Raw genomic sequence first — 15,050 nt, forward strand, 5'->3', positions numbered from 1 at the left:
TACGGTACTGTGTTATAAAGTATAATAAAAACGACACTAATGTCTATAAAGTATAAATAAACATATTAAATGAAACAATAATTTAAATTAACAATTAACACATTAAAACTTGATTTAAAGCGTAAAGTATAGGTCTGCTTTTTAAAGACGTGAGTTTTGTAGCTAAATACCTGGTTACAACTCAACAAAGTATGACAAAAGACGTACATAAAAATAAAATTTAGATTTCTAAAGAATCCTGCCAATAAAACTGGCAATAAACAAATTTAACTTAAATTTAAGTTTAAAAAAGCAGTTAACAATGCACAAAAAGGGACGTATTAACCATTTTAACAGTGTACAGAAGATATAAACGTTAAAAGTTCCCTGATATTCTAAAACCCTATACACTAGTGTAGTTGTCATGGTAACTAGTGTAACTAAAACCCTATACACTTCAACCAAGTTTTTATCGTAGTCTTGTGATGTCCTGTTACCCAGACAGACTTTTGGTTAACAACAGATACATTTGGCAGAGGCTTCTTGAATGTTGCTAGGTTACCTGTTGCTAGGTTACCTGTTGCTAGGTTATCTGTAGCTATGTTATCTGTAGCTATGTGATCTGTAGCTATGTTATCTGTTGCTAGGTTATCTGAAGCTATGTTATCTGTTGCTAGGTTATCTGTTGCTAGGTTATCTGTTGCTAGGTTATCTGTAGCTGGGTTACCTGTTGCTAGGTTATCTGTTGCTAGGTTATCTGTAGCTATGTGATCTGTAGCTGGGTTACCTGTTGCTAGGTTATCTGTTGCTAGGTTATCTGTTGCTAGGTTATCTGTTGCTAGGTTATCTGTAGCTAGGTTACCTGTAGCTAGGTTATCTGTAGCTAGGTTATCTGTAGCTAGGTTATCTGTAGCTATGTTATCTGTTGCTAGGTTATCTGTTGCTAGCATATCTTGTAAATGTGTAACAAACATCTGGAGGGGGTTATATGTTTAGATTTGTTTAGAATAGTCAATATCATTTCAATCTAACTTCATACAAGAATTATAGAACTTTGAAAGGCTGAAAACTAATTTATATTAATTTATAATCTGAGTACTACCTGAATATTGCCAGATATTTTGCCTATTTTAGTGATGAGACCGAGTTGAGGATGCCTCACTACTGTCACCAGTACTCCCTTCTGATGGCGTGTCTTTATGAGGTAGGGTAATACTGGCACTTCAGGGTTTAATCCTGAGTCAGGGACTGTTATTTATCATCATATTTAATTTGTAGTAGTTGTACAGCAATACTAAGGTAATGGGACTACTGCGGACCCTCTACCGGCCAAAACTTTTTAACAGACATCGAACGCTCGCGCTGTAAGAAGATGACGATCAGACCTCATTATATATTTAATTTGTGTTTAATAATGATGACTTATTCAGATCCTCTGATTAGCTGGTTCATACGTAAAACATTACAACCCTTAATTTAATAAATCTAAAAGAAGCTAACTTCTGACTCTAAAATTGACGAAGGGCATAGTATCTCCAGTAACCATAGCAGCAGTTATACCCACTGTGTTCATAAAGGCAGGAACTGTTTTTACACATAACGCGTCCGCAAATACTTCGAATCTAAAGTGAGAGACAAGTTAAGTTAAAATAAATCGTTTTTAAATGTAAGGTTGAGAAATAACCCAGAAAGTAAAAGTTTGTATTGATTTTTGTCGATTAGGATAAAGTTAACACTCAAAGCTTGGAATAGACATTAGAATTTTTCTGAAGCATTAAAGAGTTACCTGTTACGTTTAATCTTGATAGTAAGTTGAAATAAGTTGTGACCACCAGCTCTAAAATCAGAATAGAAGCGGTGGTGGTGTTTCCCGTCGTAATAGTGGTTTGTGCGCATGGTGCGCGCGAATGGGTAAAACACAAACAAGACGGAGTGCTTTGCGTTTGATAAAGCTAGACCGTATCTGAAAGTTATTATGGAAATTAAATATAGCGTTTAATATTAGTTAGTAACTGAAAGTAATTATGGAAATTAAATATAGCGTTTAATATCAGTTAGTATCAGAAAGTTATTATGGAAATTAAATATAGCGATTAATATTAGTTAGTGTTTACCCTGTTTATGTCAATAATAAACGTAACAATTCCATGATATGGATTTGAATGGTGGGTATTATCACCCCATTCATAAGTTCTATTGAAATTAATCGATCTTATTAAATTAGAACATGCTTAATAACATAACGGACAGCAGTTTTACAGAACTCTAAATGCTTAATGAACACACTTGCAGGTACCACCCGTATTCACACTCAGAATTGAGTTTCTTCATTTTCCGATACGAGATTGGGACGGGTTCTATAAACAAACAAACAAACAAACAAACAAACAAACAAACAAACAAACAAACAAACAAACAAACAAACAAACAAACAAACAAACAAACAAACAAACAAACAAACAAACAAACAAACAAACAAACAAACAAACAAACAAACAAACAAACAAACAAACAAACAAACAAACAAACAAACAAACAAACAAACAAACAAACAAACAAACAAACAAACAAACAAACAAACAAACAAACAAACAAACAAACAAACAAACAAACAAACAAACAAACAAACAAACAAACAAACAAACAAACAAACAAACAAACAAACAAACAAACAAACAAACAAACAAACAAACAAACAAACAAACAAACAAACAAACAAACAAACAAACAAACAAACAAACAAACAAACAAACAAACAAACAAACAAACAAACAAACAAACAAACAAACAAACAAACAAACAAACAAACAAACAAACAAACAAACAAACAAACAAACAAACAAACAAACAAACAAACAAACAAACAAACAAACAAACAAACAAACAAACAAACAAACAAACAAATCTAACATAACGGACCCTTTTCCAGGAGCGGTGGGTTGATTGTCTACCCTCAGTTTAATTTCATCATCCAACATAGAACCTCCGGGTATAGGATACAATACGTCACTAGTTAGAGGTTGGATGTACTGGCAGTACGTGTAGATAGCTGTGGAGGGGCATTTGTTAGCTTTTTGAGTTTTTGTTCTTTGCTAGACGAAATGCAGACAAATGGGGAGCTATTTTAATAAAAGGAATATTTATGACCATTGCAGCGCACAGTGAGCCCACATTGCAGCGAAAGGGTGAGCAGTATGATAATGGGGACCTATTCAAGAGTCGCATTGATTCAACCATCACCATGGTGACCATTGATCTGAATCACCATGGTGACCATTGATCTGAATCATCACCATGGTGACCATTGATCTGAATCATTTACTGCTGGAATTTCTCTTTTTCCTCTGTTTGCGAACTCAACAATCAAAATATATTAAAAACGAGCAGGAAACAGAACCCCATTTGCATTCGATTGCAAGTAAAATCAATTGAACAAATTCTCACGTTCAAACTGGAAAGAGTCCTCATCATCCTCACTAACTTCCATATCACTGTAGGATTTAGGTTTGTCTGCTTCTTCAACCTGTATTATATCTGCATCTTCTCTTTTCACCACGTCTACCCCTGCAATCTTAAGCATCATGTCTGCATTCGAAGGCATTTCTTCTGCAGTTATATCAACTTCAGTTGCTGCCTTCAGCTCTTCCAACTTTAGCAGCTCCTCTTCCAACCTCTTCTTTGCCTCTTCGTCTACTTTCTTTAGTTCCGCTATTTTACTGGCTTTCTTTTCCTCGTGCCTGCAAATATAAATAGATAAATATATAATCAATATTTATTAGAAATACTAGCGAGGGTAAAATTATAAATGTTGGATTGAAGGAAACCTGCATAATATCTAATATTATATTTAATAATAGTTACATATAAATTAACCTGTTATGTTTTACCATCTCCCGTTTAACCATGGCAGGAATAGTGGACTCTCCAAGTTTACATTCTTGTACAGGTAAGACAAGCTCTTCAAACCCCTGCCTAAACACTTTAGAAAACGCAACTCTGACGTCTGGGGTCGATGAGTTTGGGTCTGGCCGATGTATTGATGTACTGGGGATGGGGAGTTATTGATAGAGTATACCAAATTAAAGGAGGGGAAGATATTCAAAGTAGAAAGAGTTAATTTCAATTTATTAAACGCTTTCACCTAAGAATAATTAACTTAAAAAAATTTAATTCAACACCCTGTACATAGTACAATGTAAAATATAAGAAGATTGTAGGGGAATGCTTACTTGCAACAATTGTAAAGTTTGATGACGGTTCTGAGAGACAGATCCCACTCGCTCCAGTCGTACCCTCCGTACAGTACACAGTGCTGTCTCAACTTCTCCTCGAACTCTACCATGTTCTCAAAGTTTACTTTACCGACGTTCGGTGCTACAAACTTCTCTATCCTGGAAAATTAAAGCAATGCTAACTTTCATCTGATATTCAGGCAATGCTAAGTGCTAACTTTCATCTGATATTTTTTCGTCAACTTTTTTTTTAAAGAAAAAATTTTGCTAAGCATTCTTATTGTGATTGAGTTGAAGACTCGGAATAAGCTGTGATGTAGAATAATCGGATGTCTCGATTTTAAAAGGCAGTTGATGGAAATCTAGCGTCCGCCTATATTGGTCTAACGGGCGCAATTCTTGTTGTTATACAGGCAATATTAATATGTTGAAGCTATGGTATCCGTACTCTAATCTAACATCTAATGTTGTGCATGATTATTGGCACGATTACATGTACCGCAAAACGTAAATACTTTTAAACTATAAATAGTATTTAAAAATTCATAGTTTAAAGTTGTACTCACCCCACAAGAAGGGCTCTCAACTTAGGATCGAACGTGACCAGGTCTCCCTTCCCCATAGTCAATATCTTCACACTCCCCACCACATAACGTACCACCTGGGGGTATCCAATAGTGAAAAATGGTATCCAATGGTGTGAAATGGTGTAAAATGGTGTAAAATGGTGTAAAATGGTGTAAAATGGTGTAAAATGGTGAATGATTTTTATGGTGAATCGGGTTTCCAAATTGTAAACTTTCACCCTATTTTTCACCTTCTTCCAGTCTACCAGGGTCTGTACTGCTTTCTTTATAGCGAAGCTGCACTTCAGCTCCTGGACCAGCTTTTCAAACTTTACAGTTTTGTTGGGCGCCCACATTGTGTTAGCGACCACGTACTTCTCTATCCCTTTAAACTTAGACCTGCAATGTGAGACACGCTTATAAACATACTTATTATACAAAGTGAAAGCGAAAGTATTTTATTTTTCAGCAGACAAAGTGAATAGTGAGAATTATACGCAGCAGAATTTTGAAAAATTTTGAAGTATTATTTATTTTTATATATTTTAAAATAGATAATTTATTCATTGGTAGATTGGGGAGACCTAGAATGGGCAAGTTTCCATGAATAAAATTTTATTATGAGCGCTCATTGTCGCCTACTGAGCGCTTATTTAGCGATTATAATCGGTTTAGGCTGTTTATAATCGCTTTTATAGCGATTATAATTGATTCAAATAAAAGCGCTCATAACCGATTATAATTGCTGTAAATATTTTTAAAAGCGATTACCTTATTTTTTTAGCGCTTATAATCGCTTTTTGGTCGTTTCTAATCGATTAAATCGCTTCGAAAGCGATTTTTCCAAGAATAAAGCGATTATAAGCGCTGGAAAAGCGGCCGCTCAGAAAAGCGCTTATAAGCGCCGTTTATAAGCGATAAATAAGCGATTATACGTTGACTGCAATTTAGCCTTTTTGAAAGCGCCTACTGAGCGACTACAGAGCGCTTTTTTGAAAACCACTTATAAGCGATTTTTATCGCCAATTGTCGCTCCTTGTCGCTTATTGTCGCTTTTTATTTTACCGCTTTTTACCGCTTTTTCAATCTTTTCCACCGCTTTTTACCGTTTTTCCTATCAACATGGTTCTAAACGTGGTTGCACAAAAAAGCGCTTATAAGCGCTTCTTTTTAATACCGGCTGGAATGGAATTGAAAAGCGCTTATTAGCGATTATAATCGCTTTTTTATTCACCGTTCTTTACCGCTTACCCCATCAACATGATTCGGACCTTTACTGATAGTTGAAATTCGACATATGAAGTCATCTAGTGTCATCTAGCGTGAAATATCGCCAGATGATGATAGATGACGCTAGATGACGCTATATGACGATAGGCACGCTATATGACGCCAGGCGACAGATAGCGCTATTTTCATAAAAATTCTAGGGACGACATCTAGCGTCATCTTGATCTAGTGTCATATATTGCCGCGACATCTGACGCTATCTGACGCCATCTAGCGACATCTGATGACATCTGACGACATCTGACGCGACGACATCTGACGCAGGCGATATCTGACGCAGGCGACATTAAGCGATGGATAGCGGGATAAGTCAGTTTACGACAATTCACGCTATCTAGCGCTATATAGCGCCAGATAGCGCTATATAGCGTCAAATGTCGTTGCGACATATAGCGCTAGATAGCGTCAGATGTCGTTGCGACATATAGCGCTAGATAGCGTAAGATAGCGCTAAATAGCGTTAGATAGCGCTAAATAGCGAAGAATTTCGGGTCGTGACAGTCCAGGCTATTTAGCGCTAGATGTCGCTATCTAGCGCTATATGTCGCTGCACGTCAGATGTCGTTGCGTCATATAGCGCTAGATAGCATTAGATAGCGCTCCGTCAGATGTCGTCGCTACATATTACATATCATATATAGCACAAGATATCCATAGTTGGTCAGTTCGTACAAAAGTCGTAAAAAATTCGTACAGTTCGGCACCTTTTTTCAGTTCGGGATTAGTTCGGGAAAAATTCGCCTCATAAATTTTCGAACTTGGATTTAATCGAAAGAACTTAAATTAACTCAGATGTCAGGCCTTTGATAGATAAGTACCTTTTCAAACGACCGGTGCTTTTAGTGAGGTTAAAATACTCTTTATCTACCAGTACCTACCATTATCACGAAATCAGATATGAGTCAAGATTTATTTTATGGTTTAAAATCATTAAGAATTTTGTTCAAAGAAAGCGACCACTAAAAATAATTTTCATTTGACGCAATATCATTGATTTTGATTGGATTTCTTTGCGATATCACTACTAATATATCATAGAGATCAGGATTGATGCTACAGCACTCATTAAACGATTGCATTTTATAAACCAGATTTTAAAGTTATTTAATTGAATTGAAAAGCTGTTTCTAAAACAACCGTTCCATAGGTGCACAGCACATCGAAAAGTAGAAAATTCAGTGCTGAACTTTTATAGATGAACGTGCAATTTAAAAGAGATCGACAACTTTGTAAAGCAGATTATAATTACATATAGTATTCCCACTCCCGATACATCTCAACCTGTGAGAGGGTATATTCTTGCCATTAGTTTAACTGCGTCAAACTTACGATGGTCTAGACGCGATATTTTCTCCTGCGTGGTGCTATATAACGAGAATTACATAACAGAGATTTTATTTTATTTTATACTCCAAATAGTCGGCATCAGTTTGTGACTGACTTTTATACCACTGTACATCAGGGGTCGCTCCTATAATGAAATTTACCAAGGCAAGAATGCCTCCCTCCGTGACAAGTAACACTGTTCACTATATCATACATCCCAAGACTGAACATCACTGAACTTGGAAATGTTTTGGGCTGGGAAAACTATGTGCTCTATATAAATATAATCGCTGCTATTGACTTCTTCCTCGCTATAATCGGTGAGTATTATTAACGAACGAATCTAGTATATATTATAACCAATATATACTAATAATCTCAATAGATGTGTGTGTGTGTGTCTGTCTAGTGTCTGTCTGTCTGTATAGTGCCCAAATAGTGCCGACAAAACTCTGACGAAGCCAAATGATTAAGGTTTTTCAAATCGGTCGGTGGTAAGTGGTTTAAAATTCGGTAAAAATTCCTCGACAGCTTTTTAAAATTCGTACAGTTCGGCACCTTTTAAAAGTTCGTACAGTGCGTACTGACCAACTATGAAGATATCATATCCTATCACAGTAACAGTAACAGTAACAGTAACAGTAACAGTAACAGTAACAGTAACAGTAACAGTAACAGTAACAGTAACAGTAACAGTAACCCTGTGTGTGTGTGCGTGTGTGCGTGTGTGTGTGTGTGTGTGTGCGTGTGTGTGTGTGTGTGTGTGTGTGTGTGTGTGTGTGTGTGTGTGTGTGTGTGTTTGTGTGTGTGTGTGTGTGTGTGTGTGTGTGTATGTGTGTGTGTGTGTGTGTGTGTGTGTGTGTGTGTGTGTGTGTGTGTGTGTGTGTGTGTGTGTGTGTGTGTGTGTGTGTGTGTGTGTGTGTGTGTGTGTGTGTGTGTGTGTGTGTGTGTGTGTGTGTGTGTGTGTGTGTGTGTGTGTGTGTGTGTGTGTGTGTGTTACTCATACTGGGGCCGTAAGCGCAGCCTGTTTTTTTCCACCCAATATTTTTTGTTATTTTTATTTTGTATGAAAATTAATTTTTACTGTGTATGAAAATTAATTATAATTTAAGTGAGAATGATATAACTATAAGCTTCCGCGTCTAAGTCACCCAACTTTTTTTTTTTATGTTGGGGCACCCACTTTACCTCCCTATTGGGAGGCTACGTCCGTCAGTTAGTGACTAACGTCTATTGGGGTTCCTGGTTGTAGGTGTCAGTAGGTTTGGGTCACTTGGCATGGGCTAGTGATCCCGCCCCTCCAGAGGATAAAGCCTGGTGAGCGACATTTCCCGTAAGGGAAACTGTCATAATGCTCGTTCACGGGAGAACACCACCCATGCCTGGATGTTCTCCAGGGTACTCGATAGAACAGGCTGCCCCCTGTCATTCTAGTGGGCTGACAGGAACCTACCAGGCATGCCTGAGCCTCGGATGGAATTCACCCATATCTTTGTTGTTTTTGTGTTATATCTTTGTCTTTGCGCGGCTCAATTTCCGCGCTATACTAAAGTGCTGATTCACGAATTTACATGCGATATTTGAATTTTGAGTAGACCCTTTTTTGTCGCAATTTGGCAATTTCTTTGTTCACGTAATTATTGCTAATTTTACGTTTGATGGTAATAATCTAAGTGCTATATCTCCAATAGCTGGCAGTTTGTCTGATTGTTAGATCCCCTCTAACTGGTAGCGGCCCTAAGGCTGGCAGTTTGTCTGATTGTTAGATCCCCTCTAACTGGTAGCGGCCCTAAGGCGGCATGTGAGTGAATGAGTGAGTAATAAAGTGAGGTGTAGGAGAAGTGGGGAAAAAACATGAATATGAAAGTATGGTACACTGTTGCCAGCTGACTCACCAGCACAATGCAAGTCCAAGGAGAAAGAAGGAGAGACACTGTCCGTTATCTGGGTGTGCCACCACCGACAGTGCTCCCACTTCTGTGGGGCCGAGGGTGTTGGCTCCAAGAACCAGCCGTGAGCGAACAGCGCCTGACCCCCTCTATGGTTAACTTTAGAATAACAGGACTATGCTTTTCTCCAGGCCAATCCGTTCAGTAACCAGCTGACCCAGCACCACCTCTGATGGAAGATGTGGTTCGGATTGGACTTCGCTAGGATTTGTCAGTTTTTCTGTAGACACTAATGCTCCCTCGAGGAAAGACATGAGCCCCGGCGAAGCTGACCAAAAACGTGGCAGGGATTCTCACCCTATAAGTCACCCAACTATTACACTCGATTAAGTCACCCAACTATTACACTCGATTAATTAAATATTCAGCTGAGTGGAACAAAATATTAAATATCACCTATAATCAAGGGGTCGTTTACATATTATAATTACTAGCAGGAACCCGTCTACCCTAAAGTGGTGTCAAGACTCGAGAGAATAAAATAATTATTACCTATTTAATTCGCGTTTTTGACACCACTTGGGAGTCCAAATTTTGGGCACTAAAATTCTCATTCCTTGGCCAATTTTTAATTTTTTCATGCTGATTTAAAGGCCATTAAAGCATTTGACCCAGTCAAAAAAGTTTCAGTTGTATATTTTTTACGGTTTTTGCGGAAACTCGCGTTAAAGTTGATGGCCTGGTGTCAGTAAAATGGCACGGATATATCCACATATATATATATATCGTCTCGCTTTATATATAGTAAGATATAAGGGGCCCGATGCCGCCGGCCGGGGTTTTCCAAATTATGACGCTTACTAGTGTGATTGTGACATAATACTAATAGCAGAATAGCTTAATAGCTATGTATGGAATTGGAGGACTTCGCCGCTTCGACGCGCCGCGCGAATTATCATTCTTGCTTCGTATCGAATCGAGCAACAATTGTTGCTCTGCTTCGCAGAGCACCGAAATTGATGGGTTGACATCGTCAATCAATTATTATACCAACTCCAATATCCAATAAATTTTTGAAAGCCCTATTGGAAGGTTTTTACAAATTTTCAGAATGATCTCATTCAAGGAACCAAAACTATATCCAAATAATACGTCCAAAATTTTAAACTAACTTTTGGGCAATTCCACCGTGACGGACACCACGATTTTGCTGTTTTTTAAAGTTCAAACGAATGTTGTACTCGAGATGTTATTCATTTATCAGCTCCAACTGTTTATTAGTCCACATTTAACCTTTCTACAGGTTGTGTGAAAATTTCAGACCCCTACCATTATTACTTTCTGAGATAGCACCCCTGTGACGGACGCGACTTAAATATGACACTTTTTTTGGGTGTCTACTCAGATGGTACCCAAATTTATCTCAAAAAGTTATCTATTGTCTCTAATTTGGAATTACAATGATAGAAGAAGGTTTAGGGATTTCTGAGATGCCATTTTCTTGGAGATTGCTCAATTTTTGTTTGCGTGATGCCATTTTCAAATTGTGACAGACGCGACTGTGACGGACACACGTTTTTTTTCCAATTTTTCCAAATCTTCCACTTGACACTTTTATCTTGTTCAGTGACATCTACTCTGTATTCATGCCAATTTTTAGGCCTCAAATACCCCCAAGAGGTCTGCAATAGCCAAAATCGTCCATTTTGGGCATACGCTAGGGTATCAGTCTAGGGGCATCAATTATTTCTCAACTTGAACAAATTTATAACTCTGGTAAAACATTCGTCACTGTTCAACGCATCATACTGTTGAGACCATCTCCTAAAAGTTTCATTACTTTAGTGTTTAAAATGTGGAAGATATTGAATTTTTACTTCAAAAATATGCAAAAATAGGGTAAAGTTCATTTTTTGTGCCTTTTACCTCTGAAAAAGTTGTAAGCAAATAAAATGGCAAAAACTCAGTAAATTTAATTATTGAATTGCATATGATGTTATTTGATAGTCTAGTCAACATAGTCAACACAATCCAACCTTATTTGACTTCTATTTGTCTTGGTTTTAGTCAAAATAATGGAAATATGGATAAAAATGGCTAAAAGTGAGCCGTACGCCCATATATGGGCATATACAAAATTATACATAACTCGGTCATTTTCTGTCCAATTTTCGATTTGACGACATAGTTGTGTTGAGGATGGCCTCAGCTTTAAGAAAAATGCATTTAAAGTCTGTTTAAAGATTTTCTGGAGCATTTTCAAAAAAATGTGACGGACGCGACAAGTTGGGACCCCCCTTCCAAAAATTTGTTCTTAAAAGATACAAGCCTAATAATTTCTACGGTACTCCCTTACCTTCAGAAGAGATAGGTTACAGTGGTTTTTTTAATATAAATAGCACTATGTGGCTCTGAAAAAACTTTTTTGCTTAATTTTGTGACAGACGCGACACCATCTTTGTGGAAATTTTTTTGAAAAAGTATTTGAGTAACGGTTTTGAAACTTTGCATAGCTCTTATTCTTATGCCTATGCCTAAGTGTATGGAATTTCATTGAGAAATATTGCTGCATACCCAAACTATGGCCCTTTGAAAATTTGAACGATTTTTTTCATTTCCGAGTAGTGTTCCTTTGAATGAGAAAAATCAAAAGTTAATGCAATATGAAACAAAAAACTTTTGTCGGCCTGTAAGGTTAAGAGTCTAATGAACATATTTTAACCAAAATTAGGTGCCTATCTTAACATTTTTCATTTTCACCAAGTGGAACCTTACCGTGGAATTGCCCTTTTGCTCCTAAAGCCACGCATCACCAGTTTTGGCACCTATGCGAAACTCACTGATGATTCCAAAAACGTACAACAAAATTTATGTTGTGAAAAGGCTCACACTCTCCAAAAAAATGTGAACAAAAATTTTGAAAATCCGAGCAACTTTATTTTTATCGTGCACCTCCAACTGGAAAGACGAAAGGTATGACATCGTCAATATTCGCTAAACCATCAAATCATTAATTTTTTATCATGCGCCGTTTTTTCTCAAAATATTAGTCCAAGCCAAGAAGTACGAAGTAGCGCGCGTCGGGCTACCTAGTCCATTAACAATGATCAAATCATTTACTTGTTCATAAAACATTTAGCACATATTATAGGCTTTTACTAAAAGTAAATCGCTCGCCCAAAAATTTCACGTGACTTTGGTTTTTTTGGTTTTGCAGCCGTACAAAACGGTTTAACATAAACCCTAATCCCAACCCTAACCCTAACTATAATCCCGAAGCTATCGATATTCTTAACCACAACCCTAACCCTAACCCGAGCCCTAAATAATCGAATTCACGTTTTACTAGCCTGTCACGTGACCAAAACGGATTTTTGCCCATAACTCTCCAGGGAAGCATTTTAACCCTACGTCATGGGGGGTGATTCGGAATCAGCGTCCAAAAATACACCTATTAAAAGAACTTTCATGCCTAAAGAGCCTTTTCACAAGAATTTTCTTCAAATTTGGGCGAGCGATTTAGCAGAAGCGCATATTCATATTGTACGTTACTAAATTGCAAGTTATTCTGCTTGCCAAAAATGGAAACACGATGTAATCGTATTTATATTATACTTTTCATTTTCACATAGCCACGAGTCGACAGTTTACTGCTCGCTATTGCTTGAAGCTATAAGCGTTACTGTGCCGCGCCGCGCATCCAATTACGCTTCTCGCTAGATCTGCGAGATGCACTTCTGTGCCTCGCCGAGCTGCGATGAATTGACATCGTCAATTAAGGCTCAGGTTAGATAACTTTGATAGCTTTAGGGTGAGGGTGTGGATTCACATATGACATGATAGCCATGTGTCTACGCGTACTGCGTTGACTGTCGCAAAACGACATCCTTCATTAATTATGCACCGCGATATCTATAGTAGAGGCTCTTACGGGCAAAAAGACGTGTTTTCTGCTACGAGTTTAGAGACCTAACCGCTAATTGGACACAATAGTATGATGTCTAAGGATCGATAATATGTTAAGAAGTATACATTTGGCCTTATTAGTCACGTGCTATACCAATGCGCGTTTTAAACTTTGACAGTCTATTACTCTAAGGCAAATAGAGTAATTATATTCATATTTTGTCAGCAATAAGATCACATTATTTTCTATTTAGTGTCAAAATATGAGCTAGAACGGACATAATCTCGCTGAGTTATAGCTGTTTGAAATTTATGATGAACGCGCGGCTGCCAATTGATAACAACTAGATGCTTTTGCGCGTAGTGCGCGTCGAAAATTTGGCAAAAACGCTTGCGGAGTGACAATATTCAAACTTCGATAAAGTATATGAAGTGGGTACTTCTCGGAAAGGAAAAATTTAGGCAAACACGATGTGACTATTTTTGGGTTGATTTAATACAACTGCAAAAAATTATTCAAACTTCAAGCAAAAAAGTCAAATTTTTACCACTTTTTTGGATTTTTACCCCCAAAAAAATAGAGGGATTTTTCAAATTTTTATATCATCTTGTGCGGCTGTGTTTTAGCTATCTCCATGCAAGTTTTGCCGACATGCCAACAAAATTAACTTGTTCAAAATATCAAAAAACATGGTTTTTTGGCCTATTTTTGGCCCAAAAATCGGTTTTTTGCAATTTTACCCCCAAAAAGTCAATCCAATCATCTTAAAACCACTTTTAAATAAATAAATAAAGTCAATTTTTACAGCACAGCAATATATATCTAAATATCAGATCCTCTGTAATCATAATGTATAAAAAGGAGCTTTTCTCTGTGCTGAAGGATGAATCAAGGCAGATCATTTAATCGATTCTACGGTCAAAAATACGTCTAGTAAGGTGTATCTGGGGTCCCTAGCGTATCGAGCAGACAGTGCCCGTAAGAGCCTCTACTACTAGCGCAAGCTGTCGCCACGATATCAATCGCTAGATAGCGCTATCTAGCGCTATCTAGCGCTGTCTAGCGCTATCTAGCGTAAACTGTCACAAACCGACATTCTCCGCTAGATAGCGCTAGATAGCGCTGCGTCAGATGTCGTTGCTACATATAGCGTTAGATAGCACTAGACACCGATAGATGTCGCAAAAAAATGAGGACATTTTATGAAAATAGCGCTATCTGTCGCCTGGCGCCAGTGCTGCGTGCCTAGCGTCATCTATAAGCGTCATCTAGCGTCATCTAGCGTCATACAGCGTCATATAGCGTCATGTACCGCTAGATAGCGCCAGAAAGCGTCAGATAGCGACATTCGAAAGGTGCCGTGCAATTAGCGACAATGTCGCTAATTGGCGTCATCTAGCGTCATCTATCATCATCTAGCGATATTTCACGCTAGATGACGCTAGGTGACGCTAGATGACGTCATATGTCGAATTTCAACTAACAGTAAAGGTCCAAATCATGTTGATGGGTATCAGCGGTAAAAAACGGTGAATAAAAAAAGCTATTATAATCGCTTATAAGCGCTTTTTAATTCCGTTCCAACCGGTATTAATAAAAGCACACACGCACACACACAGGGTTAGGGTTACTGTTACTGTTACTGTTACTGTTACTGTTACTGTTACTGTTACTGTTACTGTTACTGTTACTGTTACGTTACTGTTAATGTTCTGTACTGTTACTGTTACTGTTACTGTACTGTACTACGTGATAGGATATGATATCTTGTGCTATATGTAGCGACGACATCTGACGGAGCGCTATCTAATACTATCTAGCGCTATATGACGCAACGACATCTGACGTGCAGCGACATATA

At 37.7% G+C, this 15,050-nt stretch overlaps 2 protein-coding genes across 3 annotated transcripts in view; one reads left to right on the forward strand and one right to left on the reverse strand.

Moving 5' to 3' along the window:
* Positions 1-15,050, forward strand: part of LOC134818808 (ribonucleoside-diphosphate reductase large subunit-like) — a 124,851-nt gene that overhangs the window by 8,533 nt on the left and 101,268 nt on the right. The window lies entirely within an intron of this gene.
* Positions 78-15,050, reverse strand: part of LOC134818006 (uncharacterized) — a 22,270-nt gene continuing 7,297 nt past the window's right edge. For both annotated transcript variants that reach the window (XM_063827412.1, XM_063827413.1), the window contains 10 exons: positions 5,029-5,176; positions 4,778-4,872; positions 4,209-4,370; positions 3,853-4,023; positions 3,424-3,716; positions 2,899-3,028; positions 1,766-1,942; positions 1,480-1,601; positions 1,082-1,215; positions 78-953 (listed from right to left, as the gene is read on the reverse strand). In XM_063827412.1, coding sequence (XP_063683482.1) covers positions 420-953; positions 1,082-1,215; positions 1,480-1,601; positions 1,766-1,942; positions 2,899-3,028; positions 3,424-3,716; positions 3,853-4,023; positions 4,209-4,370; positions 4,778-4,872; positions 5,029-5,176 — 1,966 coding nt within the window. In that variant the 3' untranslated portion in view covers positions 78-419. The remainder of the gene's footprint in view (positions 954-1,081; positions 1,216-1,479; positions 1,602-1,765; positions 1,943-2,898; positions 3,029-3,423; positions 3,717-3,852; positions 4,024-4,208; positions 4,371-4,777; positions 4,873-5,028; positions 5,177-15,050) is intronic.

Source organism: Bolinopsis microptera, chromosome 7, assembly GCF_026151205.1.
Source record: "Bolinopsis microptera isolate Bmic1 chromosome 7, MBARI_Bmic_1.0, whole genome shotgun sequence".
Classification (NCBI taxonomy): Eukaryota; Metazoa; Ctenophora; class Tentaculata; order Lobata; family Bolinopsidae; genus Bolinopsis; species Bolinopsis microptera.